Source organism: Salmo trutta, chromosome 7 (genome assembly GCF_901001165.1).
Source record: "Salmo trutta chromosome 7, fSalTru1.1, whole genome shotgun sequence".
Classification (NCBI taxonomy): domain Eukaryota; kingdom Metazoa; phylum Chordata; class Actinopteri; order Salmoniformes; family Salmonidae; genus Salmo; species Salmo trutta.
Genome location: NC_042963.1, coordinates 9516783 through 9544250, shown reverse-complemented (window position 1 = coordinate 9544250; position 27468 = coordinate 9516783). Strand labels below are relative to the sequence as shown.

At 40.6% G+C, this 27468-nt stretch overlaps 1 protein-coding gene across 1 annotated transcript in view; it reads right to left on the bottom strand.

The window, feature by feature from the left end:
* Positions 1–27419, bottom strand: part of LOC115196866 (C-Maf-inducing protein) — a 61789-nt gene extending 34370 nt beyond the window's left edge. The window contains exon 1 of the mRNA XM_029757834.1: positions 24847–27419. Within this exon, the coding sequence (XP_029613694.1) occupies positions 24847–25167 (321 nt within the window). The 5' untranslated portion in view covers positions 25168–27419. The remainder of the gene's footprint in view (positions 1–24846) is intronic.
* Between the last annotated feature and the right edge of the window lie 49 nt (positions 27420–27468).

Genomic DNA, 27468 nt, shown 5'->3' with positions numbered 1-27468 from the left:
CACTTCTCATACCGGTCCCTAAGACCTCTTTATAAAGTAGCCTACCTCAATTATTGAAACTGAAGCATCCCCCTAATGTAAATAATGACAGGAAAGGAGGAAGTCTGATGTGTTAGCACTTGGAATGTGAGAATATGGCACTGAAAATGTTGGACGTGGCTCAGGTTTAAGTGAGTTTGGTTACCCAATACGACATTCGAATAGAACTCAAATAAGTCGTTATTAGTACAAAACAACTGATCTGCACTATCATCTGTGATCGAACTAGTTATTGACTCCATTACCCGCAGTATTAGACTAAAAACTAATCATCCAGCGATCATACACTGTTTACCAGGGGGCAGGGCTACCGACGTTAAGGCTAATCTAAAGACGGTGTAGGCTAAAGCTAAAACTGGCGAGTGTAGAGAGTATAGGGACATTGTTATCCACGTCGGCACCAACGATGTTAGGATGAAACAGTCAGAAGCGCAACATAGCTTCAGCGTGTAAATCAGCTAGAAAGATGCGTCGGCATCGATTAATTGTCTCTGGCCCCCTCCCAGTTAGGGGGAGTGATGAGCTCTACAGCAGAGTCTCACAACTCAATCGCTGGTTGAAAACGGTTTTCTGCCCATCCCAAAAGATAGAATTTGTAGATAATTGGCCCTCTTTCTGGGACTCACCCACAAACAGGACCAAGCCTGGCCTGTTGAGGAGTGACAGACTCCATCCTAGCTGGAGAGGCACTCTCTTCTTATCTATGAACATAGACAGGGCTCTAACTCCTCTAGCTCCACAATGAAATAGGGTGCAGGCCAGGCAGCAGGCTGTTAGCCAGCCTGCAAGCTTAGTGGAGTCTGCCACTAGCACAGTCAGTGTAGTCAGATCAGCTATCCCCATTGAGACCGTGTCTGTGCCTCGATCTAGGTTGGGCAAAATTAAGATGGCGGTGTTCGCCTTAGCAATCTCACTAGAATAAAGACCTCCTCCATTCCTGTCATTATTGAAAGAGATTGTGATACCTCACATCTCAAAATAGGGCTACTTAATGTTAGATCCCTCACTTCCAAGTCAGTTATAGTCAATGAACTAATCACTGATCATAATCTTGATGTGATTGGCCTGACTGAAACATGGCTTAAGCCTGATGAATTTACTGTGTTAAATGAGGCCTCACCCCCTGGTTACACTAGTGACCATATTCCCCGTGCATCCCGCCAAGGTGTTGCTAACATTTACAATAGTAAATTTCAATTTACAAAAAAAACAACAACGTTTTCGTCTTTTGAGCTTCTAGTCATGAAATCTATGCAGCCTACTCACTCACTTTTTATAGCTACTGTTTACAGGCCTCCTGGGCCATATGCAGCGTTCCTCACTGAGTTCCCTGAATTCCTATCGGACCTTGTAGTCATCGCAGATAATATTCACATTTTTGGTGACTTTAATATTCACATGGAAAAGTCCACAGACCCACTCCAAAAGGCTTTCGGAGCCATCATCGACTCAGTGGGTTTTGTTCAACATGTCTCTGGACCTACTCACTGCCACAGTCACACTCTGGATCTAGTTCTGTCCCATGGAATAAATGTTGTGGATCTTAATGTTTTTCCTCATAATCCTGGACTATCGGACCACCATTTTATTACGTTTGCAATCGCAACAAATAATCTGCTCAGACCCCAACCAAGGAGCATTAAAAGTCGTGCTATAAATTCTCAGACAACCCAAAGATTCCTTGATGCCCTTCCAGACTCCCTCTGCCTGCCCAAGGACGTCAGAGGACAAAAATCAGTTAACCACCTAACTGAGGAACTCAATTTAACCTTGCGCAATACCCTAGATGCAGTTGCACCCCTAAACACTAAAAACATTTGTCATAAGAAACTAGCTCCCTGGTATACAGAAAATACACGAGCTCTGAAGCAAGCTTCCAGAAAATTGGAACGGAAATGGCGCCACACCAAACTGGAAGTCTTCCGACTAGCTTGGAAAGACAGTACCGTGCAGTATCGACGAGCCTTCACTGCTGCTCGATCATCCTATTTTTCCAACTTAATTGAGGAAAATGAGGACAATCCGTAATTTCTTTTTGATACTGTCGCAAAGCTAACTAAAAAGCAGCATTCCCCAAGAGAGGGTGGCTTTCACGTCAGCAGTAATGAATTCATGAACTTCTTTGAGGAAAAGATCATGATCATTAGAAAGCAAATTACGGACTCCTCTTTAAATCTGCGTATTCCTCCAAAGCTCCGTTGTCCTGAGTCTGTACAACTCTGCCAGGACCTAGGATCAAGGGAGACACTAAAGTGTTTTAGTACTATATCTCGACACAACGATGAAAATAATCATGGCCTCTAAACCTTCAAGCTGCATACTGGACCCAATCCCAACTAAACTACTGAAAGAGCTGCTTCCTGTGCTTGGCCCTCCTATGTTGAACATAACAAACGGCTCTCTATCCACCGGATGTGTACCAAACTCACTAAAAGTGGCAGTAATAAAGCCTCTCTTGAAAAAGCCAAATCTTGACCCAGAAATTATAAAAAACTAAATCGGCCTATATCGAATCTTCCATTCCTCTCAAAAAAATTTGAAAAAGCTGTTGCGCAGCAACTCACTGCCTTCCTGAAGACAAACAATGTATACGAAACGCTTCAGTCTTGTTTTAGACCCCATCATAGCACTGAGACTGCACTTGTGAAGGTGGTAAATTACCTTTTAATGACTTCAGACCGAGGCTCTGCATCTGTCCTCGTGCTCCTAGATCTTAGTGCTGCTTTTGATACCATCGATCACCACATTCTTTTGGAGATATTGGAAACCCAAATTGGTCTACATGGACAAGTTCTGGCCTGGTTTAGATCGTATCTGTCGGAAAGATACCAGTTTGTCTCTGAATGGTGTCAATTTCGGTGTTCCTCAAGATTCCGTTTTAGGACCACTATTGTTTTCACTATATATTTTACCTCTTGGGGATGTCATTCGAAAACATAATGTTAAATTTCACTGCTATGCGGATGACACACAGCTGTACATTTCAATGAAACATGGTGAAGCCCCAAAATTGCCCTCGCTAGAAGCCTGTGTTTCAGACAAAAGGAAGTGGATGGCTGCAAACCTTCTACTCTTAAACTCGGACAAAACAGAGATGCTTGATCTAGGTCCCAAGAAACAAAGAGATCTTCTGTTGAATCTGACAATTAATCTGGATGGTTGTACAGTCGTCTCAAATAAAACTGAAGGACCTTGGCGTTACTCTGGACCCTGATCTCTCTTTTGAAGAACATATCAAGACTGTTTCAAGGACAGCTTTTTTCCATCTACGTAACATTGCAAATATCAGAAAACTTCTGTCCAAAAATGATGCAGAAAAATTAATCCATGCTTTTGTTACTTCTAGGTTGGACTACTGCAATGCTCTACTTTCAGGCTACCCGGATAAAGCACTAAATAAACTTCAGTTAGTGCTAAATACGGCTGCTAGAATTCTGACTAGAACCAAAAAATGTGATCATATTAGTCCAGTGCTAGCCTCCCTACACTGGCTTCCTGTTAAGGCAAGGGCTGATTTCAAGGTTTTACTGCTAACCTACAAAGCATTATATGGGCTTGCTCCTACCTATCTGCCGTACATACCTACACGTACGCTACGGTCACAAGACACGGGCCTCCTAATTGTCCCTAGAATTTCTAAGCAAACGGCTGGAGGTAGGGCTTTCTCCTATAGAGCTCCATTTTTATGGAATGGTCTGCCTACCCATGTGAGAGACGCAGACTCAGTCTCAACCTTTAAGTCTTTACTGAAGACTTATCTCTTCAGTAGGTCCTATGATTAAGTGTAGTCTGGCCCAGGGGTGTGAAGGTGAACGGAAAGGCTGGAGCAATGAACCGCCCTTGCTGTCTCTGCCTGGCCGGTTCCTCTCTCTCCACTGGGATTCTCTGCCTCTAACCCTATTACAGGGGCTGAGTCACTGGCTTACTGGTGTTCTTCCATGCCGTCCCTGGGAGGGGTGCGTCACTTGAGTGGGTTGAGTCACTGACGTGGTCTTCCTGTCTGGGTTGGCGCCCGCCTTGGGTTGTGCCGTGGTGGAGATCTTTGTGGGCTATACTCGGCTTTGTCCCAGGATGGTATGTTGGTGGTTGGAGATATCCCTCCAGTGGTGTGGGGGCTGTGCTTTGGCAAAGTGGGTGGGGTTATATCCTGCCTGTTTGGCCCTGTCCGGGGGTTTCATCGGATGGGGCCACAGTGTCTCCTGACCCCTCCTGTCTCAGCCTCCAGTATTTATGCTGCAGTAGTTTGTGTGTCGGGGGCTAGGGTCAGTCTGTTACATCTGGAGTATTTCTCTTGTCTTATCCGGTGTCCTGTGTGAATTTAAATATGCTGTCTCTAATTCTCTCTTTCTTTCTCTCGGAGGACCTGAGCCCTAGGACCATGCCTCAGGACTACCTGGCATGATGACTCCTTGCTGTCCCCAGTCCACCTGGCCGTGCTGCTGCTCCAGTTTCAACTGTTCTGCCTGCGGCTATGGAACCCTGACCTGTTCACCGGACGTGCTGCCTGTCCCAGACCTGCTGGAACCCTGACCTGCTCACCGGACGTGCTACCTCTCCCAGACCTGCTGTTTTCAACTCTCTAGAGACAGCAGGAGCGGTAGAGATACTCTCAAAGATCGGCTATGAAAAAGCCAACTGACATTTACTCTTGAGTTGCTGACTTGTTGCACCCTCGACAACTACTATGAATATTATTATTTGACCATGCTGGTCATTTATGAACATTTGAACATCTTGGCCATGTGCTGTTATAATCTCCACCCGGCACAGCCAGAAGAGGACTGGCCACCCCTCATAGCCTGGTTCCTCTCTAGGTTTCTTCCTAGGTTTTGGCCTTTCTAGGGAGTTTTTCCTAGCCACCGTGCTTCTACACCGTCATTGCTTGCTGTTTGGGGTTTTAGGCTGGGTTTCTGTACAGCACTTTCAGATATCAGCTGATGTAAGAAGGGCAATATAAATATATTTGATTTGATTGACCGGACTCGTCTGATATATAGTCAAGCTGTGGAATTACAAGGTATGGAGGGAAATTATTTCCTTGGGGGCTTCAATGTGCAATTAATTAACAGTATGTGACCTTGTTATGAACACTCTATATTAGGGCTGACCCAATTTAGTAGACTGGTCGATTGTTTGGTCGATAAGAAATCTTGGTCGTCCAACAGCCTTAGTCGAGCAGTAGCCCAAAAAATACAAATAAATATCATGGTGTACAAGACACCTGTCTGAATTGCTCCTGTCTGAGTGGACTGATCCATTATGGAGGCTGTGGGGGTGGCACAGTCCAAGACGTGCTACTGAAATTGTATATGATTATATTACATAAGAACCATTGTGCAACACCAATAAAAATATTATTTTATAACAAATGCACTCTCCCTCTTTGGATAGTGGTCACTGTCCACGGTTCTGAAACACATCAGTGCGCTGTTGAATAGGCGTCTTTTCCTAGACCATGTTGCTATGTGCATAACAGCAAAGTTAACCAGCATATTGGTGTTGAGAACAATACGGCGGAGGCAGCAGCAGAATGAGATGAGAAAACAGCCCTTGCCTTATTGTCGAAGAAAAGTGAGGAGAAATGAAACCCAAACATAATTAGGTTTATAATAAATATCCTAACTGTTAAATGTGCCTGGCTTTATAAATCATCAATATATGTACAGAAATAAGACAGATCCTGCTTCTGTTGCCTGTTTGAGTGTTTAATAGCCTACTGACTCCGTAAGCACCAAGCCTCATGCAACGACATGTCAAGTAATCAAATTTACAAATTTGGCTGTTTTAAATCTTCGTTTTGCTGTAATAAAGGCTTTACACTTAGTAGGCTTAGTATAGCAGCCTTGTATAGCCACCATCAAGCTGTAGACCTTAGTATAGCAGCCTTGTATAACCACCATCAAGCTGTAGACCTTAGAGCACATCCTGTTTAGTCTTAATATCACCTATATTTCAATACTGCTATAGGCTACTGTATCAATCAGTCATTGATTCTTTCATGTCATCAAAGCATTCAAGTTATTAATTTACTTTTAAAATAAAATAAAGTGAGCCATGAATAATTACCTCAAACAAATACACCGTTCCATTTTGGAAATAGCATTCATAAATGAATGCGCCTGTTTTTAGTCTTTGCTGTAATAAAGGCACAACAAAAATACGTTACATACTCTCTGGTATGCCTATACTTTAGAGTTGTTTACATTGTTCCACAATTAGTCACATTTATTCTACACCCGACCTTCCCTTTACCTCCTGAGCAACCTATAAATATTCCCGTTTCGAGTTTGTCACATCCTCTGCATCATATTTTGCTGTCACGTGTTACGGTGTTCAGAGTTTGTTATAACCAATTTATTAAGGTGATTATGATATGCTATAGGCAAGGCCTGCCCGCTCATTAGACAGGATTAGGCGGCAGATTGACGAGGGCGGCATTTCTGAGCTAAACTGACCAAGACGCACCTCCATCAACAGATAGAAATTATTTTTGTGCATAAATGAGGTTTTATCAGCCAGTGGCATATGGGCTTTTTAGGTGAGCGCTGATGCCGCCCTTTGACAAGCAGTGCCCACTTTGTCAAAGGCGCAAAATATTTTGCTTGTCCATTCCCAGCACCCCTCTGCAGAGTGCTGTTGGAGAGACGCATCTCTGCAGCGTTCCACCAACGTTCAGTCAAAAAATGTATCTAACATAAATAATTCTGCATTTCCAGCTGTGTAAACACATTGCAAATAGGCTCGCGATAACTCCTGAAAGTTGGGTAGCTGATATTCAGAGCTTTAATAGGGAAATTGATTTGTCACAGGAATCCGGACTAACAAATCCAATGCAATGGCTGGTTTTACAAATGGTGGGCCAACCACATCAATGGGAATTCATAAAATTCCATTGCAGGCAGACATGGTAGGCTACACCCTAGTAAACACGAGCCAACGTATTTTTTTCATCCTGTCTGTAAGTAGTTTTTTGGTCTTTTACAAATGGTAGGCTTACAGCATAGATAAGGCATTCATAAAATTCTATTTCAGGCAACATCAGTAAGCATGGACCGACGCCAACGCCTTCTGGACGTCTTTTTTTGGTGCAGTTCCAGACCGGCCTTGATTTCCACATTCACGGACATTCGTTTTTGGTCCTGTCCAGACCAATCATAGATGTTTATGTTTGGTTACAATTTTGACCGGTCTGGAACGGCCTTGTTTTGGTCCAAACAGACATCTATAAAATTACTGATTTTCAAATTTCCTTCAGAATCGAAAATGAACCGGATTTCAACATCTGGAAAATTAGTATTTTTCAACGTCCGGAAAAGATGCCTTTTAAGCATCCTAGAAAATACACATTTTAAACATCGGGAAAAATACCTTTTCACCTTTCATTCAGAACCTAAATATATCAACTTAAATTTCAGGAAAATACATCTTTTAGAGGACTGTCAACATAATTTTGCTTACTGGGAATATTCTAGTTTGCGGGGCAACATTTTTTTGTTTCTCCTACGGTGACAAGATGGCAAAGATCGATGTTCTGTGGTGGTCGCTGCAGCAGGGAGAAGACACACACACACACACACACACACACACACACAACGGGTGCTAGTCACAGTCATTCGCTGTTGTTTTTTAAATACATTTTCTACACAGCAAGTCTGAGCCTGGCACAATCAAATGGTTGGACTCACTCTAGTCAATTGTGCGTCTTAATTATTTAATCAAACTGTGTGCTTAAAGCATCAGAAAAGCTCAGTAAATATAGTTGATTTGATTAAAACACATAGAACGTGTCAATATTTGGAAAGATACACTGTACGCTGACAGTCAAAAATGTGAATTATTAATAGTTTATTTTTTAAGATATCAATGTCACACTTAACATGGTTCATCTGGATGACCCTAGAATTTTAAGGATTTAAAAAATAAATATTTTCCAGATGCATCAATAACCCAGCCATTTCTTAGCTAAGGCAGCTAAGGAATTGGTTAAGTTAAGAGATGTAACATGGGCCTACATACCAAATTTGGTGTTATTTGGACTTATGATTCAAAATGTCTAAGATGGAGGAAGTTCTATCGTGACGGACCTTACGGGTTCTTGAGAGAAATTTGTTCAGCATGAAGGAAGATGCCTACATAAAAAGTTCCAAGTCTGTAGCAAACTGGGCAACAGATATGAGGTTTTAAGTGAGACAGTTTGTGCTGTCATTAGCAATAGGCACAATTCCTTTAAAACAAGTTACTCATGGCCTCTAGTTCCGGTGTGCCAAATTATGAAAAAAAGTTACCAATCCATGCTTAAATTACAGTGCCTTCAGAAAGTATTCAGACACTTACATTTTTCCACATTTTGTTGTGTTACAGCCTGAATTTAAAATTGAGATTTTCACTGGCCTACACACAATAACCCATAATGTCAAAGTGGAATTATGTTTTTAGAAATGTTTACTAATTAATTAAAAATGAAAAGTTGAGTATTCAACTTTTCATTTTCAAAAAGTTAAGTATTCAACCCCTTATTTTAGGAGAGAAGAAAAGCGTGCTCAGAGTAAACTGCCTGCTACTCAGGCCCAGAAGCTAGAATATGCATATTGTTAGTAGATTTGGATAGAAAACACTGAAGTTTCTAAAACTGTTTGAATGATGTCTGTGAGTATAACAGAACTCATATGGCAGGCAAAAACCTGAGAAAAATCCAACCAGGAAGTGGGAAATCATGAGGTTTGTAGTTTTTCAAGTGATTGCCTATCCAATATACAGTGTCTGTGGGGTCATACTGCACTTCCTAAGGCTTCCACTAGATGTCAACAGTCTTTAGACCGTTGTATCAGGCTTCTATTGTAAAAGGGGAGAGAATAAGACCACCTAGAGTAAGTGGACCAGCTGAAAGCAATGAGTTGTTTATCGCGCACGGCCGAGGAATTGTCCGGTTGGAATATTATTGAAGATTTATGATAAAAACATCCTAAAGATTGATTCTATACATCGTTTGACATGTTTCTACAAACTGTAATATAACTTTTTTGACTTTGTCTTGTGCATTTGGAATAGTGAGCATAACGCGTGAACAAAATGGAGGTATTTGGACATAAAGATCAACTTTATCGAACAAAACAAACATTTATTGTGGAACTGGGATGCCTGGGAGTGCATTCCGATGAAGATCATTAATAAAAGGTAAGTGAATATTTATAACGCTATTTCTGACTTTTGTTGACTCCACAACATGGCGGGTATCTGTATGGCTTGTTTTGGTGGCTGAGTGCTGTACTCAGATTATCGCATTGTGTGCTTTCACCGTAAATCTTTTTTAAAATCTGACACAGCGGTTGCATTAAGGAGAATTGTATCTATAATCCTATGCATAAAACTTGTATCTTTCAAAGTTTATGATGAGTATTTCTGTAAATTGATGTGGCTCTCTGCAAAGTCACTGGATGTTTTTTTAGAGGCAAAACATTACTGAACATAACGCGCCAATGTAAAACAGATGTTTGGATATAAATATGAACTTTATCGAACAAAACATACATGTATTGTGTAACATGAAGTCCTATGAGTGCCATCTGATGAAGATCAAAGGTTAGTGATTCATTTTCCTCTCTATTTCTGCTTTTTGTGCCTCTTCTCTTTGGCTGGAAAATGGCTGTATGTTTTTTTTGTGATTAGGCGCTGACCTAAGATAATCATATGGTATGCTTTCCCCGTAAAGCCTTTTTGAAATCAGACACTGTGGCTGGATTAACAATTAGTTTATCTTTAAAATTGTGTATAATACTTGTATGTTTGAGGAATTTTAATTATGAAATTTCTGTTGTTTTGAATTTGGCGCCCTGCAATTTCGCTGGCTGTTGTCTAGCGTCCCACATACACCAGAGAAGTTAAAAGAGACTTTAGGGGGGGATTTCATGTAATGGACATACAAAATAGTCCAAATTGGTGAAGTGAAATAAAAAAAATGACTTGTTTCGAAAATGTCTAAAGAATTCAAAATCTTTAAAGTGGTGCGTGCATATGTACTCACCCCTTTGCTATGAAGCACCTAAATAAGACATGGTGCAACCAATTACCTTCAGAAGTGACATAATTAGTTAAATAAAGTCCACCTGTGTGCAATCTAAGTGCCACATGATCTCAGTATATAAATATACACACACCTATTCCGAAAGGCCCCAGAGTCTGCAACACCACTAAGCAAGGGGCACCATGAAGGCACCATGAAGACCAAGGAGCTCTCCAAACAGGTCAGGGACAAAGTTGTGCAGAAGTACAGATCACGGTTGGGTTATAAAAAAATATCTTAAACTCTGAACATTCCACGGAGCACCATTAAATCCATTATTAAAAAATTGAAAGAATATGGCACCATGACAAACCTGCCAAGAGAGGGCCGCCCACCAAAACTCACAGACCAGGCAAGGAGGGCATTAATCAGAGAAGCAACAAAGAGACCAAAGATAACCCTGAAGGAGCTGCAAAGCTCCACAGCGGAGATTGGAGTATCTGTCCATAGGACCACTTTAAGCCATATACTCCACAGAGCTGGGCTTTACAGAAGAGTGGCCAGAAAAATGGCATCACTTAAAGAAAAAAATAAGCAAAACACTTTGTGTTCACCAAAAAGCATGTGGGAGACTCCCCAAAAATATGGAAGAAGTTACTCTGGTCAGGTGAGATTAAAATTGAGCTTTTTGGCCATCAAGGAAAACGCTGTGTCTGGCGCAAACACTACACCTCTCATAACCCCGAGAACACCATCCCCACAGTGAAGCATGGTGGTGGCAGCATCATGCTGTGGGGATGTTTTTCCCCAATCGGCAGGGACTGGGAAACTGGTCAGAATTGAATGAATGATGGATGGCGCTAAATACAGGGATATTCTTAAGGGAAACCTGTTTCCGTCTTTCAGAGATTTGAGACTGGGATGGAGGTTCACCTTCCAGCAGGACAATGACCCTAAGCCTACTGCTAAAGAAACACTCGAGTGGTTTATGGGGAAACATTTAACCTCTCTGGGGTATGTGGGACGTGACCGTCCCACCTGCGGGACACACTATTCAACAGCCAGTGAAATAGCAGGGCGCCAAATTCAAAACAACAAAAATCTCATAATTCAAATTTCTCAAACATACAACTATTATATCCCATTTTAAAGATACACTTCTCCTTAATCCAACCACATTGTCCGATTTCAAAAAGGCTTTACGGCAAAAGCATAGCATTAGATTATGTTAGGACAGCACCTAAACAAGAAAATCAGATGGCACTCATAGGACTTCATGTTACACAATACATGCATGTTTTGCTCGATAAAGTTCATATTTATATAAAAAAAACATTTTACATTGGCGTGTAATGTACAGAAATGTTTTGCCTCCCAAAACTTCCGGTGAATGAGCACATCAATTTACAGAAATACTCATCATAAAAGGTTGATAAAATATTAAACTGTAATTCAAAGAATTCTAGATACACTTCTCCTTAATGCAACCGCTGTGTCAGATTTAAAAAAAAACTTTACAGCAAAAGCACACTTTGCAATAATCTGAGTACAGCGTTCAGACACGAAACCAAACCCGCCATTTTGTGTTGTCAATAAAACTCAGAAATAATATTATAAATATTCACTTACCTTTGATGATCTTCATCAGAATGCACTCCCAGGTATCCCAGGTCCACAATAAATGTTTGTTTTGTTCGATAAAGTACATAATTTATGTCAAAATACCTCCAAATGCAGGAAGCGCACGAAAATGTCACGACGAAAAGTAAAAAAAAGTTATATTTACGTTCGTAGAAATATGTCAAACTATGTATAGCATCAATCTTTAGGATGTTAACATAAATCTTCAGTAATATTCAAACCGGACAATTCCAATGTCTTCAGAAAAGAAAAGGAACACAGCTCACACTCACATGAGCCTCTGAGCTCATGTCATTTCCTCACTCATCTGACTCCAGGCCCTCTTGTTCGCTCCATATTCACAGTAGAAGCATGAAACAACGTTCTAAAGACTGTTGACATCTAGTGGAAGCCTTAGGAAGTGCAAAATGAACCCTAAGTCACTGTGTGCTGGACAGGGAATTACTTAAACTACAAGCCTCAGATTTCCACACTTCCTGATTGGATTTTTCTCAGGTTTTTGCCTGCCATATGAGTTCTGTTATACTCACAGACATCATTCAAACAGTTCTAGAACCTTCAGAGTGTTTTCTATCCAAATCTACTAATAATATGCATATCCTAGCTTCTGGGCCTGAGTAGCAGGCAGTTTAATTTGGGCACGCCTTTCATCCGGATGTCAAAACACTGCCCCCTACCCTAGAGAAGTTAAATGTCATGGAATGGCATAGTCAAAACCAAGGCATCAATCCAATTGAGAATCTGTGGTACGACTTAAAGATTGCTGTACACCAGCGGAACCCATCCAACTTGAAGGACCTGGAGCAGTTTTGCCATGAAGAATGGGCAAAAATCCCAGTGGCTAGATGTGCCAAGCCTAGAGAGACATATCCCAAGAGACTTGCAGCTGTAATTGCAGCAAAAGGTGTCTCTACAAAGTATTGACGTTGAGAGGGTGAATAGTTATGCACGCTCAAATGTTCAGTTTTTTTGTCTTCTTGTTTGTTTCACAATAAAAATATATTGATCTTCAAAGTGGTAGGCATGTTGTGTAAATCAAATGATACAACCCCCCCCAAAAAAACTATTTTAATTCCAGGTTGTAAGGAAACAAAATAGGAAAAATGCCAAGGGGATGAATACTTTTGCAAACAACTATGTGCATCCTTTCAAGTGCACCCTTCTCATTAACCTGTGGTGAGATATTCACAATTTTTGATGAACAAATAAGGTTTATGTAAGATGGTTAAATAATGAGCAAAATAGATTATTTGTACCCTGGTCCTATAAGAGCTCTGTCACTTCCCACGAGCCAAACAACATTTGAGAGTGTGCTGACCCTGGTGCTAGAGGGTGTACGCAGCTGGAGGTTGAAAGTTTGAAGGGGTACGGGACTATAAGTATGGAACCACTGCATTACAGCATAGGAAAAAGGCCTCAATGGGATAGGACAACCTTCTGTGTTGACTGTTGGTTGTTCCAGCCCAACAATAGATTTAATCTTAATTTGACAAACACCTGAATGAATTAACCAAACAATTAAGAGCCCTGATGGTATAGGTGACTTGAAGTAGTGATATTCTAACATCAGGTGTACGTTTCATTTGTTAATGTACTGTAGGTTCCCCAGCTGACCTATCAAGACGCCCATGTCGACTGGATTCCCATTGTGAAGATGAGCAACGCTTCAGCAGCATCATTTTCTACTACTTTGTCCTTTTCCAAATATGAAAGGAGACATCTCTCAATTATATGAGATGGTTGTTTTATGCCGTGCTTTGGTCAATTTGAATGATTCCGTTGCGCCATTCGAGGGGAGATCCTTCACCTTGTTGTCATGAAAAATGTGCCCCTTTAAACCGTATGAATATATAAAATATTAATTTGGAACGCGCAACAGACTATTGTTTATGATATTGTAAACACTGTACTTTAAAAAAGGCTATATTGTAGTATTGGTGAAATGAAAAGTATTTAATCTATGCTTTGCCTAGCCCCATTGAATAAAAAGTATTTCTTATAGCCCAACTATTTTCTTTCGATACACTTTAAACACATTTAGCATAAACAATGTAATTTTTGTGGTAGTCTTATGCAAACAATCTTCATTATCACAATGGCACCTCCAAGTACCATTCAGACCTTCTTGGAAAAAAGGGTTTGGCATTGTGTTTTAAGCTAAGGATCCCATCTCCTGCTTTGACATTTCACGTCAGCACAAGACATGTACAAAAGTATAATGATTAGCCTCATATACATCGTCTAGTGGTATCGGATTTAAATTGAGAACATATAGGTCAACAGTAGGGCTGGGCGATATGGACCAAAAGTCATATATATATATATATATATCTTAAATAAGTTTTTGTAGTGCTTCCACCCCTGGCTGTAACTTTATGGCACTGCCTACATATAACGTGATTTTGTTGCTCATCTGATACTTTGAATCCGAACCATCTCCAAATTACTGAGCCAATGCTTTTTCTTTTACTAACCAATTCCACCTCAAAACGCTCCGCAGACGCTGTTGCTTCCTCCATGTTTGTTGAAGTGTCTGTTCCTGCCCCTCCGCCCTCTGTGCATGAAAGAGGAGGCGCGGGGAGCAGCGCAGAGTGCTCCGGGTCTGCAGCTTGCTTGGAGCAAGGATCAAAGCGCAAATTTGAACTATATCTATATATGCGAAATGGTCTAATTTCATATCACATTTAAAATATATCGATATATTTTTTATATCGATATATCGCCCAGCCCTAGTCAACAGTATCAAAACAATGTTTACAGTTAAGCTATTCTCTGCTTCAGATGCCCAAAATCAAGGGGTGCATTGTAAATGCCTATAAGGCTAATGCCATCATACTGTAGGCCAGTAGTTCCCAACTCTGGTCCTCGAGTAGCAACAATACAGTTTGATTGTAGACAAATAAGCTCTCCAATTAGTTTTATGACTGAAAAAAAGGTTGTCCATTTGAGAATAGTCAAATCAGATTCCCATCCCCTCTATTGCAGGATTGGGATCTGTGATTAATCAACATCAGTTAATCTTGAATAATAGTTAAGTGTTTAAACTTGTTTTAATTGTTAACTTCTAAGAATCACTTTCATAACTTCAAAGTGTACAAGTAAGCTAACTCATATGTAAAGGTTAGACATTTTAGTAACAAGCAGGCTATTCTTACTAAAACAGGGTCGGCCTGCTCCAGTTGTAACAGGTTTATAAATTGTGACTTTTAAACTGCATTTTTGTTTACAAAATGTTCTAACATAGGTACATAATCCCCGGCATGCAAGGATGTACCCCTCTCTGGACATTCATTGGGACCTTTTCATCTGCAGACAGCTGTCAAATCCTATCTATAACTGAGGACAGAAAATATCACAAAAAAACAAAAACAGGCTGCCTTACACTTAAGTTAGACAGCCCTGAATATGCTGCTTCGGTGCATTCGGAAAGTATTCAGACCCCTTTCCTTTTTCCAAATGTTATGTTACAGCCTTATTCTAAAATGGGTTTAAAAAAAATAAAATCCCAAAACTCTAATTTACACACAATGCCGCATAAAGCAAAAAAAAATGTTTTTAATGTATTTTTTAAAGACACTGAATTATCAGTTACATAAGTATTCAGACCCTTTACGCAGAACTTTGTTTAAGCACTTTTGGCAGCGATTAGAGCTTTGAGTTCTTTGGTATGATGCTCCAAGCTTGGCACACCTGTATTTCGTGAGTTTCTTTCATTCTTCCCTGCAGATCCTCTTAAACTCTATCAGATTGGATGGGGAGTGTCGCTGCACAGCTATTTTCAGGTCTCTCCAGAGATGTTTGATCGGATTCAAGTCCGGGCTTTGGCTGGGCCACTCAAGGACATTGAGACTTGTCCCGAAGCCACTCCTGCGTTGTCTTGGCTGTGTGCTTAGGGTCGTTGTCCTGTTGGAAGGTGAACCTTCGCCCCAGTCCGAGGTCCTAAGCGCTCTGGAGCAGGTATTCATCAAGGATCTCGCTGTACTTTACTTTGTTCATCTTTCCCCTCGATCCTGACTAGTCTCCCAGTCCCTGCCGCTGAAAAACATTCCCACAGGATGTTGCTGCAACCACCATGCTTCCCCGTAGGGATGGTGCCAGGTTTCCTCCAGACGTGCCACTTGGCATTCAGGCCAAAGAGCTTCATCGTGATTTCATCATACCAAAGAATCTTGTTTCTCATGGTCTGAGAGTCCTTTTGGCAAACTCCAAGCGGGCTGTCATGTGCCTTTTACTGAGGAGTGGCTTCCGTCTGACCACTACCATAAAGGCCTGATTGGTGGAGTTCTGGAGAGATGGTTGTTCTTCTGGAAGGTTCTCCCATCTCCGCAGAGGAACTCTGGAGCTTTGTCAGACTGACCATCAGGTTCTTGGTCACCTCCTTGACCAAGGCCCTTCTCCCCCGATTGCGCAGTTTGACCGGGTGGTCAGCTCTAGGAAGAGTCTTGGTGGTTCCAGACTTCTTCCATTTAAGAATGATGGAGGTCACTGTGTCCTTGAGGACCTTGAATGCTGCAGAAATGTTTTGGTACCCTTCCCCAGACCTGTGCCTCAACACAATCCTGTCTCCGAGCTCTACGGACAATTCCTTCAACATCATGGCTTGGTTTTTGCTCTAACACGCGCTGTCAACTTTGGAACCTTTATATAGACAGGTGTGTGTGCCTTTCCAAATCATGTCCAATCAATTGAATTTACCACAGGTGAACTCCAATAAAGTTGTAGAAACATCTCAAGGATGATCAATGGAAACAGAACGCACCTAAGTTTAATTTCGAGGCATCGCAAAGCATCTGAATAATTTGTAAATAAGATATCTGTTTTATATAAATTAGCAAACATTTCTAAACACCTGTTTTTGCTTTGTCATTATGGGGTATTGGGTGTACATTGATTAGGGAAAAAAATAATTTAATCAATTTTAGAATAAGGCTGTAACATTACAAAATGTGGAAAAAGTCAAGGGGTCTGAATACTTTGAATGCACTGCATATCTCTGTCCGTAGGTTGTTCCTCGCTAGGGACTGGAACTAGAGAATAGTTTCATAATGTCCTCTCACAAAAGGTACCTGCCCTATCCAGAGTAGCCTACTCTCCCTTCTCTGACAGCTAGAAGTGCTAGCTAATCCTTTCACCCTCATGGTTGTTAGCTAGCTACAAATGCATTTGGAGTTACAACGATAAATACATCAAGATAGCGAAGATTACGTTACCAGCTCATTTGAGTTCCCCTGTACACTAAGTTTCTGTAGCAAGCTAGCTAATACATGGTTTTTCATCATTTTCAAAATATAATTTACTTACTTGAATAGGTTCTCACTGCCTCCATTTTCTGGGTCCTTAGAAAAACTGAATAATGGACAATCTTCCTAAAGTTTCCGGTGGTAGAAAAACGCAGCCAGCCATGTGGACGATTGGAGGACTAAACAGACCGAGTTCGGTCTTTCAACATGGCGCTTGGTGTAGTTGCTAGGTGACTTGTGACGCAACTGCAAGCCCTTCATTTTCAAGGTTTAAAAATCCTTCTTTAATATGTCTCCTCTCCTTCATCTAAACTGATTGAAGTGGATTTAATAAGTAACATAAATAAGTGATCAGAGCTTACACCTGGATTCACCTGGTCAGTCTGTCATGGAAAGAGCATGTGTTCTTAATGTTTTGTATACCGTGTGAGCGCACACACACACACACACCACACACACACACGATAAAGCAAAAAAAGGTTCTCAGAAATGTTTGCGAACAAATTCTTTTTTACAATGACGGCCTGCCCCGGATGACGCTGGGCCAATTGGGTGCTGCCCTATGGGACTCCAAATCACAGCCGGATGTGATAGTCCCTGGTTCAAATCCAGGCTCTAATAACATACATACAGTTGAAGTCGGAAGTTTACATACACTTATGTTGGAGTCATTAAAACTTGTTTTTCAACCACTCCACAAATTTCTTGTTAACAAACTATAGTTTTGGCAAGTCGGTTAGGACATCTACTTTGTGCATGACAAGTCATTTTCCAACAATTGTTTATAGACAGATTATTTCACTGTATCACAATTCCAGTGGGTCAGAAGTTTACATACACTAAGTTGACTGTGCCTTTAAACAGCTTGGAAAACTCCAGAAAAGGATGTCATGGCTTTAGAAGCTTCCGATAGGCTAATTGACATCATTTGAGTCAATTGGAGGTGTACTTGTGGATGTATTTCAAGGCCTACCTTCAAACTCAGTGCCTCTTTGCTTCACATCAAGGGAAAAATCAAAAGAAATCAGCCAAGAACTCAGAAAGAAAAATAATTGTAGACCTCCACAAGTCTGGCTCATCCTTGGGAGCAATTTCCAAATGCCTGAAGGTACCACGTTCATCTGTACAAACAATAGTACACAAGTATAAACACCATGGGACGACGCAGACGTCATACCTCTCAGGAAGGAGACGTGTTCTGTCTCCTAGCTGACTATATAGCTAGGTGTCATCATCTAAAATAACCCTAATTTATAAGACAGTTCTTATTTGATTAATGGTGGTCAGACTCATCTATGATAAGCTAGCTACAAAAAGGACTAGCTATAGTGGACTTTGCAGTTAGCCTTCAAAATAAAAGTATGACATAATTCTACTATTTGTATTCATTTGCATCACTGTCAACAACACTTATTTTGAAGGCAAACCTGCAAATTACACGATTATACCTAATCATTATTGTGGATAGCTTCACAACACATAACGCAGTCCGGTCGAGCGTCACTTGCGAGATGAAGCTAGCTGGCTGCTTATAACGTTAGCTTTGGGCAACAGGGTTAAGTAGCTGGCTAGCTATTTATTTTCATGAACTGAAGTTCAATTTCAATAGGTGAACAACAAGTGGCAACCTAGCTAACACTTTTTATTTAATTTTATTTCACCTTTATTTAACAAGGTAGGCTAGTTGAGAACAAGTTCTCATTTGCAACTGTGACCTGGCCAAGATAAAGCAAAGCAGTTCGACAGAGTTACACATGGAATAAACAAACATACAGTCAATAATAGAGTAGAAAAAGTCTATATACAGTGTGTGCAAATGAGGTAAGATAAGGGAGGTAAGGCAATAAATAGGCCATGGTGGCGAAGTAATTACAATATAGCAATTAAACACTGGAATGTAGATGTGCAGAATATATGTGCAAGTAGAGATATTGGGGTGCAAAGGAGCAAGATAAATAAAGTATGGGGAACTCTCAAGGATTCCTAAATCATTGCTAAGAATAATGAAAATGACTGCCGTTTTGACAGGTCGTTGTTTTCAGGCTGGTTGTATTGGTGCTAGCTAGCTAAAGCTAGCTACCCCAGAAGTTGCGGTCAAACAAATGATGCTTTATTACCAATGCGGTATTGTAAACACATCGTTAGTAGCCGGTGTTCGCAAACTTTTTTGTACAGCTTTGACAGTGCTACTTTATCTTTTTGACATGCAGAGACCCAAACGGCGTTGCATAGTGACGCTTTTATTGTCCAACTCCGGTAGGGCAACATCTGAAAAATAGCGCACTTGGTAGTCTGTACCGGTGCTTGACCAGTCGGTCGAAAGCCAACATCACCCACGACAGAGAATGGTTGACTGTCAAGGACAATGAATTCTATTATCTTGGCTTTAATGGATTTCGCCTTTGAGTCGTCTCGCTGAAATGTTCTTACTCTTTGAAATGACTGCTCGACTTGTTGACTGCTCGATCCACACAGCAGACATTGTGGGCTAGGTTAGGGATGCTGTGTTGCACAAAACATGTTACGAAAAATGCGGAAAAAAAACAAACAAAATAGCATGGTTGGTCATTGGTCTATTGATTTCACATGACTGGGAATACATATGCATCTTTTGGTCACAGATACCTTAAAAGAAGTGGGCTTCAGGATCTCATCACGGTATTTCTGTGCATTCAAATTGCCAACGATAAAATGGTATTGTGTTCATTGTCTGTAGGTTATGCATGCCCATACCATAACCCCACCACCACGGGGCACTCTGTTCACAACGTTGACATCAGCAAATTGCTCGCCCACATTACGCCATACACGTGGTTTGCTGTTCTGAGGCCGGTTGGACGTAATGCCAAATTCTCTAAAATGAGAGAACATTAACTATCTGGCAACAGCTCTGGTGGACATTTCTGCAGTCAGAATGCCACAATTGCACTCCCTTAAAACTTGAGACATCTGTGTCATGGTGTTGTGTGACAAAACTGCTGATTTTAGAAAGGCATTTTATTGTCCCCAGCACAAGGTGCACCTGTGAAATGATCACGCTGTTTAATCAGCTTCTTGAGAGGGCTCCCGAGTGGCGCAGTGGTCTAAGGAACTGCATCTTAGCGCTTGAGGTTCAAATTCAGGCTGTATCACAACCGGGAGTCCCATAGGGCGGCGCACAATTGGCCCAGCGCCGTCTGGGTTTGGCCGGTGTAGGCCGTCATTGTAAATAAGAATTATTTCTTAACTGACCTGCCTAGTTAAATAAAGGTTAAAAATAAAATATGCCACACCTTTCAGGTGGATGGATTATCTTGGCAAAGGATAAATGCTCACTAACAGGAATTAGGAAACAGGAAAGTTTATGCACAACATTTTAGAGAAATGTTTTTTGGGAGTACGGAACATTTCTGGGATCTTTTATTTCAGCTCATGAGACCAACACTAGAGGTTGACAGATTATGATTTTTCAACACAGATACCGATTATTAGAGGGCCCAAAAAAGCCGATACCGATTAATATATATATGTAATAAATAACAATTACAACAATACTGAATGAACAATGACCACTTATTTTTACTTAATATAATAAATAAAATCTATTTAGTCTCAAATAAATAAAACATGTTCAATTTGGTTTAACTAATGCAAAAACAGTGTTGGAGAAGAAAGTAAAAGTGCAAGTGCCATGTAAAAAAGCTAACATTTAATTAAGTTCCTTGCTCAGAACATATGAAAGGCTGGTGGTTCCTTTTAACATGAGTCTTCAATATTCCCAGTTAAGAAGTTTTAGGTTGTAGTTATTATAGGACTTTTTCTCTATATACACCATTTGTATTTGATATACCTTTGACTATTGGATGTTCTTATTAGAGGTCGACCGATTATGATTTTTCCACGCCGATACCGATTATTAGAGGGCCAAAAAAGCCGATCCCGATTAAATCTGCCGATTTTTTTTATTCATTTGTAATAATGACAATTACAGCAATACTGAATGAACACTTATTTTAACTTAATATAATACATCAATAAAATCAATTTAGCCTCAAATAAATAATGAAACATGTTCAATTTGATTTAAATAATGCAAGAACAAAGTGTTGGAGAAGAAAGTAAAAGTGCAATATGTGCCATGTAAAAAAGCTAACGATTAAGTTCCTTGCTCAGAACATGAGAACATATGAAAGCTGGTGGTTCCTTTTAACATGAGTCTTCAATATTCCCAGGTAAGATGTTTTAGGTTGTAGTTATTATAGGAATTATAGGACTATTTCTCTCTATACGATTTGTATTTCATATACCTTTGACTATTGGATGTTCTTATAGGCACTTTAGTATTGCCAGTGTAACAGTACAGCTTCCGTCCCTCTCCTCGCTCCTACCTGGGCTCGAACCAGGAACACATCGACAACAGCCACCCTCGAAGCAGCGTTACCCATGTAGAGGAAGGGAAAAAACTACTCCAAGTCTCAGAGCGAGTGACGTTTGAAACGCTATTAGCGTGCACCTGGCTAACTAGCTAGCCATTTCACATGGGTTACACCAACCTAATCTTGGGGGTTGATAGGCTTGAAGTCATAAACAGAGCAATGCATTGCGAAGGGCTGCTGGCAAAACGCACTAAAGTGCTATTTTGAATGAATGCTTACGAGCCTACCACCGCTCAGTCAGACTGCTCTATCAAATCATAGACTTAATTATAACATAACACACAGAAACACGAGCCTTAGGTCATTAATATGGTCGAATCCGGAAACTATCATCTCGAAAACAAAACGTTATTCCTGTTACATTGCACAACCTTCAGTGTTATGTCATAATTACGTAAAATTCTGACAAATTACCCAAAGTGTTGAATATACCCTGACTGCGTGCAATGAACGCAAAATGACAATTTCACCTGGTTAATATTGCCTGCTAACCTGGATTTCATTTAGCTAAATATGCAGGTTTAAAAATATCTACTTCTGTGTATTGATTTTAAGAAAGGCATTGATGTTTATGGTTAGGTACAGTCGTGCAACGATTGTGCTTTTTTCGCAAATGCGCTTTTGTTAAATCATCCCCGTTTGGCAAAGTCGGCTGTCTTTGTTAGGAAGAAATAGTCTTCACAGTTCGCAACGAGCCAGGCGGCCCAAACTGCTGCATATACCCTGACTCTGTTTGCAAGAGAAGTGACACATTTTCCCTAGTTAAAAAATGTTAGCAGGCAATATTAACTAAATATGCAGGTTTAAAAATATATACTTGTGTATTGATTTTAAGAAAAACATTGATGTTTATGGTTGGAGCAACGTGTACCTAAGCGATTATATGCAACGCAGGACAGGCTAGATAAACTAGTAATATAATGTGTAGTTAGCGATTGATTATGATTGATTGATTGTTTTTTTATAAGATAAGTTTAATGCTAGCTAGCAACTTACCTTGGCTTCTTATGCATTCGCGTAACCTCATGGAGTGCAATATAAAGCAGGTATTTAGAGCGTTGGACTAGTTAACCGTAAGGTTGCAAGAATGAATCCCTGAGCTGACAAGGTAAAAATCTGTCGTTTTGCCCCTGAACAAGGCAGTTAACCCACCGTTCCTAGGCCGTCATTGAAAATGAGTGTGTTCTTAACTGACTTGCCTAGTTAAATAAAGGTCTTAAAAAATAATAATACAAAAAAAATAAAAAAATTGGCGTCCAAAAATACCGATTTCCGATTGTTATGAAAACGTGAAATCGGCCCTAATTAAAATCGGCCATTCCAATTAATCGGTCGACCTCTAGTTCTTATAGGCACTTTAGTATTGCCAGCCTAATCTCGGGAGTTGATAGGCTTGAAGTCATAAACAGCTCTGTGCATCAAGCATTGCTAAGAGCTGCTGTTTGAATGAACGCTTACGAGCCTGCTGCTGCCTACCACCGCTCAATCATAGACTTAATTATAATAAATATGAGCCTTTGGTCGTTTATATGGTCAAATCTGGAAAATATAATTTCGAAAACAAACGTTATGGAACCGTTCCGTATTATCGCACGGGTGTCAACCCTAAGTCTAAATATTACTGTTACATTGAACAACCTAAAATGTTATGTCATAATTATGTAAAATTCTGGCAAATTAATTAGTCTTTGTTAGGAATAAATGGCCTTTCAACGGTTTGCAACAAGCCAGGCGGCCCAAACTGCTGCATATACCCTGACTCTGCTTGCACTGAACGCAAGAGAAGTGACAATTTCCCTAGTCAATATTGCCTGCTAACATGAATCTTTAACATCATATGCAGGTTTAAAAAAATATATACTTGTGTAGTGGTTTTAATTAAGGCATTGATGTTCATGGTTAGGTACATTATTTCAATGATTGTGCTTTTTTCGCAAATGCACTTTTGTTAAATCATCACCCGTTTGGCGAAGTTGAAGTAGGCTGTGATTCTGTGATGAATTAACAGGCACCACATTGATTATATGCAACGCAGAACAAGCTAGTTAACCCAGTAATATCAACCATGTGTAGTTAACTAGTGAAGTTTTTTTTTTATATAAGATAAGTTTAATGCTAGCTAGCAACTTACCTTGGCTCCTTGCAGCCACAAGGTCCTTTTGATGCTGCAGTCGCGTTACAGGTCTGCCTGACACGCAGTCTACTCGTGGATTGCAATGTAATCGGCCATAATCGGAGTCCAAAATGGCTGATTGTCAAGTTATAACAATCGGTAAGCAGCCAAGCCAATTAATCAGTCGACCTCTAATCAACACTTAATGTTAATGTTTTTGTTCAGTGTATATTTAAAACCCATATTCTTATGGCCTTCCTGTTGGATATAACTTTAAATCTATGAGCTACACTTGTTGACGGAAAATGAGGCGACCACCTGTGCTAATTAGCTATCTAGCACACTCCGAATACTGGTGTGTCAGCATACTCGGGAAGTGTAGCGGAAATGTAGTTTCATCGGATGGAGACACCCATAACCTAACTGTATGGATCTGTGCAAAACTGCTACAGTTAGCATCTTTTTTTATTTTAAGGATTCCTTCTCACTTATGAAAGATAAGGGCCATATCCTTCAAAAGCCTTATCGCAAGCAATGATTATGGAGGTTTCTAAACGTTAAAACAGCGTCAGGGTTGTAGTTCACGAGGCAGTCGTGGGAGAAGCCAATGGCAGAGACCTGTAGGGTGAAGGCAGAATGCCATCTAGAGTTTGAGAGCCAGGCCTACACCCCCTAAATCACAGTTGGTGTCAATTCAGGAAGTGCATTGAAATGTAATGCCTTAATTGATAAGTGCCTATTGTTTGAGTATTTTATACATTCATTGGATTTCAATTAACTTTTTGAATTTACTAAATTGACCCCTGACGTGCTACACTATTCTAGGTGACAAATCCATAGGCGGCAGCTGTTGGGAGATCAATAACAGCTTCCATAGCCTATAGAAAACGTTCTCAAATAAACTTGCGAGCGTGCCAGCCATCTCGCTGCTCACAAAACAATGTTTATTATACACACGATCACACAACTTGCCCTCTTATGAAATGACACGCCAGTGCTTGCCTATGTAGCACAACAGTAGGACAGCCATGTTTGATTAAACAAATAGTCCTAGAGATTATCAAATTGTACGTGAAAAACGTAGCCAGCTAGAATAAAAGCACAGCACATAGGAGTCGTCAGAGGATGTGTGTAGGTGTAGCGACTAAACCGTCAAGGAGGAGGGAAATAAAGCAACAGTGTTGTGATCACATTATCAGCTGAGCAAATGGAACATGGAAGGTAACAAAGGAAACGCTACATGTTCAACAAATATGGGTTACATGTTCTGCTGTTAATGCCAAACAAGTCAGTCGTCGTGCTTAATCGATGATCCCAAGTGAAAACAACAATGTCACCCACCCCCTTAAAAAAATACATTAGGGCCTTTGGAAACAGTTAACTACAGTAGCAACTCACCGTCGCAGACGCCAGGCTGCTGTCTGTCAAGGTGAGGTGGTGCGGTTCCCATCTCCGTAAGAATTTTGAGGTTAGAATTTTGCTGAGGAAGGTCCGAGGGTGTTTGACCACACACACCTGGATATCACCCTCCTGTAGTAGTTTATATCGCATCCCGCTGCTGCAATGTTGTAGGGTTCTCTTGCACGGCCCGGCGCATAACTTATTATTATTCCCCTCCAACGGCGCAGACATCTCTCCAAGCAAAGGCTTGCTCTCCTCAGATTGATAGAATTGGTTATTATGTAGCTCGTTTCCCCCACCGCTGCTGTTAAAATCCATATTTATTAGATCGCAAAAATTCTTAGAGGTAACAATGTATTACTTTTAGTAGTTAAAAAAAAAATGTAGATATATAAATAAATAAAGGAAAGCCGGCGGTGTGTAGATTGTAAGGCTTGGGAGCAAAGCTAAAGCGATGCGACCTCAATTGTTAAAATAGTGTTGCGGGCGGAAAACAGACACGGCGGAGACACCGACAGAAAAGCCATGAAAGAATCTTTGGTGGGGGTATTTCACGACGGAGCAGTTATTGGGTAGGCAAATAATCCTTTATCCGTACAATGACCACAACAACGTCTAGCCTGTCCGCGTTTCGCTCCCCCAACGATCTATTCAATATGTTTGGGCCATTGCCAGCTCCAGTTCAGCTAACATAATCCACATATTTAACTCATACTAATCACGTAGCTCTGATACAAAAGACCCAAAGGCGACGTTTTTTTTGTCTTTAAATGTTCATTGGCAAGGTTCCTTTTTCTGTCTTCCTCTATCTTCGCAAAAGCACTTCGATAGAGCCACTTGGATTGGTCCTTTCTCGTTCATGTGATACCAAAGTGACGTCAATGGGGAGGCAAGCGGATGCGCTGTAAGTCTTTTAGCTCCACTGTCTGCTGTCTGTGCGATAGGAGGGCAGTTTCCTCAATACAAAAATGGAGGACGTACGACAAATGTTAATTTTCTCTCGTCTAGCAGTGCGGTCTCCATTTTTGTTAAAGACCGCGTTTGACTCAAATCTATCAGTCTATTCAATAAATGTTGCTGGGATCATGGGCCTTATGAATCATGAGAATACCTGATATGATACTAAGGGCAACATATGCGAATATTTAATGTGAGGAAGTCGACCTATTTAATTAATTGTCGGTACAGTTTCAATTGCAAACAGAAAAAGGCTTATTTTCCATTTTGATGCACACTAGGCTACAATGAGCATGAATCACAAACAGTTTCCCTTTAACTGTGACTTCAAGGTTGGTACTTTGTGGATGCTTATCAATAATTTCTGCATTGTCTGGTTGGGGAGTCACATGAACGAGAAGTATAGTATAGTCTCCCATTAAAACTGTTTCAGCAGTGGGTCAGAGACTACCAGTCACATACTTGGCCCACAGTGACAGTATCCATGTGTCCAGATTTCATCTAAGAAACAGTTGTTACAAACCCACTGAATATGACAGTATGTTGACAAGACTAGGGGCATGCTGAAGCGCATATTGAGTAGAATAAGTATTGCAGAGAGAGTAACCATACACTACTGTCATGACCAATTGTGCCTGTTCTCTTCATTAAAAGTCAGTCTTTCTACAACATTTTCAAACCATGTTCTGTTTGTGGGGACTCAGTAGACAGAGAGCTTGAGACGTACTGTATCTTGGGCACTACTCATCTCATGGGTCACACTGTCAACAACAAGCTCTTTAAGATCGTCTGACCACTGAGTTTGATGCTCCAGCTGGGAGCTGAACACATTTCTCAGAAAGATTTTTCCATTCCAACCACTCCCATTACTCAACTTGACCACGACATTGCAGATGTGCCTCAGCCACTCATGCCTGAATGTTAAGTAAAGCTGAAAGTGAAAGAAAAACAGTGACTGTCATGATGCAGTTCTGAAATGTCAGATAGGAGTAACTTTAACCCCATATGTAGTGTCTTTTAAAATGATCCACCACACTGAAATGCAACAACGAGGGCCTACAAACAAGCTCAACACCTTAGGGAATAACAGATGAGGTTTCTTCTTTTCTGTGGATTGAATTACTTTACAATCTGCATTATAAACATAAATATTATGCTCAATGTAAATCTCAAACAGGTTTTGTCAATGCAGTGTAGAGTGCTGGTGGCTTTCTGACAGGCTTCCCTTCACATGCCACAAGTCTTTTCCAATGGCAGTTCAGTGGGCAGTGCTCCCAGCTGAATCCCAGCCTAAATCCTGTGCGTCCAAACTGCAGCAGAAGCAGTATAGGTTCTCAGGGTTCAGTTTAACATTAGCCACTCGGTGTTGAGTCACAAGACTATAGTTAAATTGAGAAAGTCATGAGAGCAGCTTGGTTAACTCCATCCTGATTATCTTCAGTAAACCTGTTGTGTTAATCCGATGCTTGCCCCTCATCTAAGACACACACAGTTACAAGTCAACAGTGTCACTGAATCTGTAAAGGATTCTCTTGGTAAAACTGTTTCCGAGATATTAAAACAAACAATAACCCAAATATAAATGGATTTTTTGGAGGAATACCTCTTCAGTTTCTCCTGAATCCTCTGAAACATAAAAACAAAATTCCAACACCCTGAATG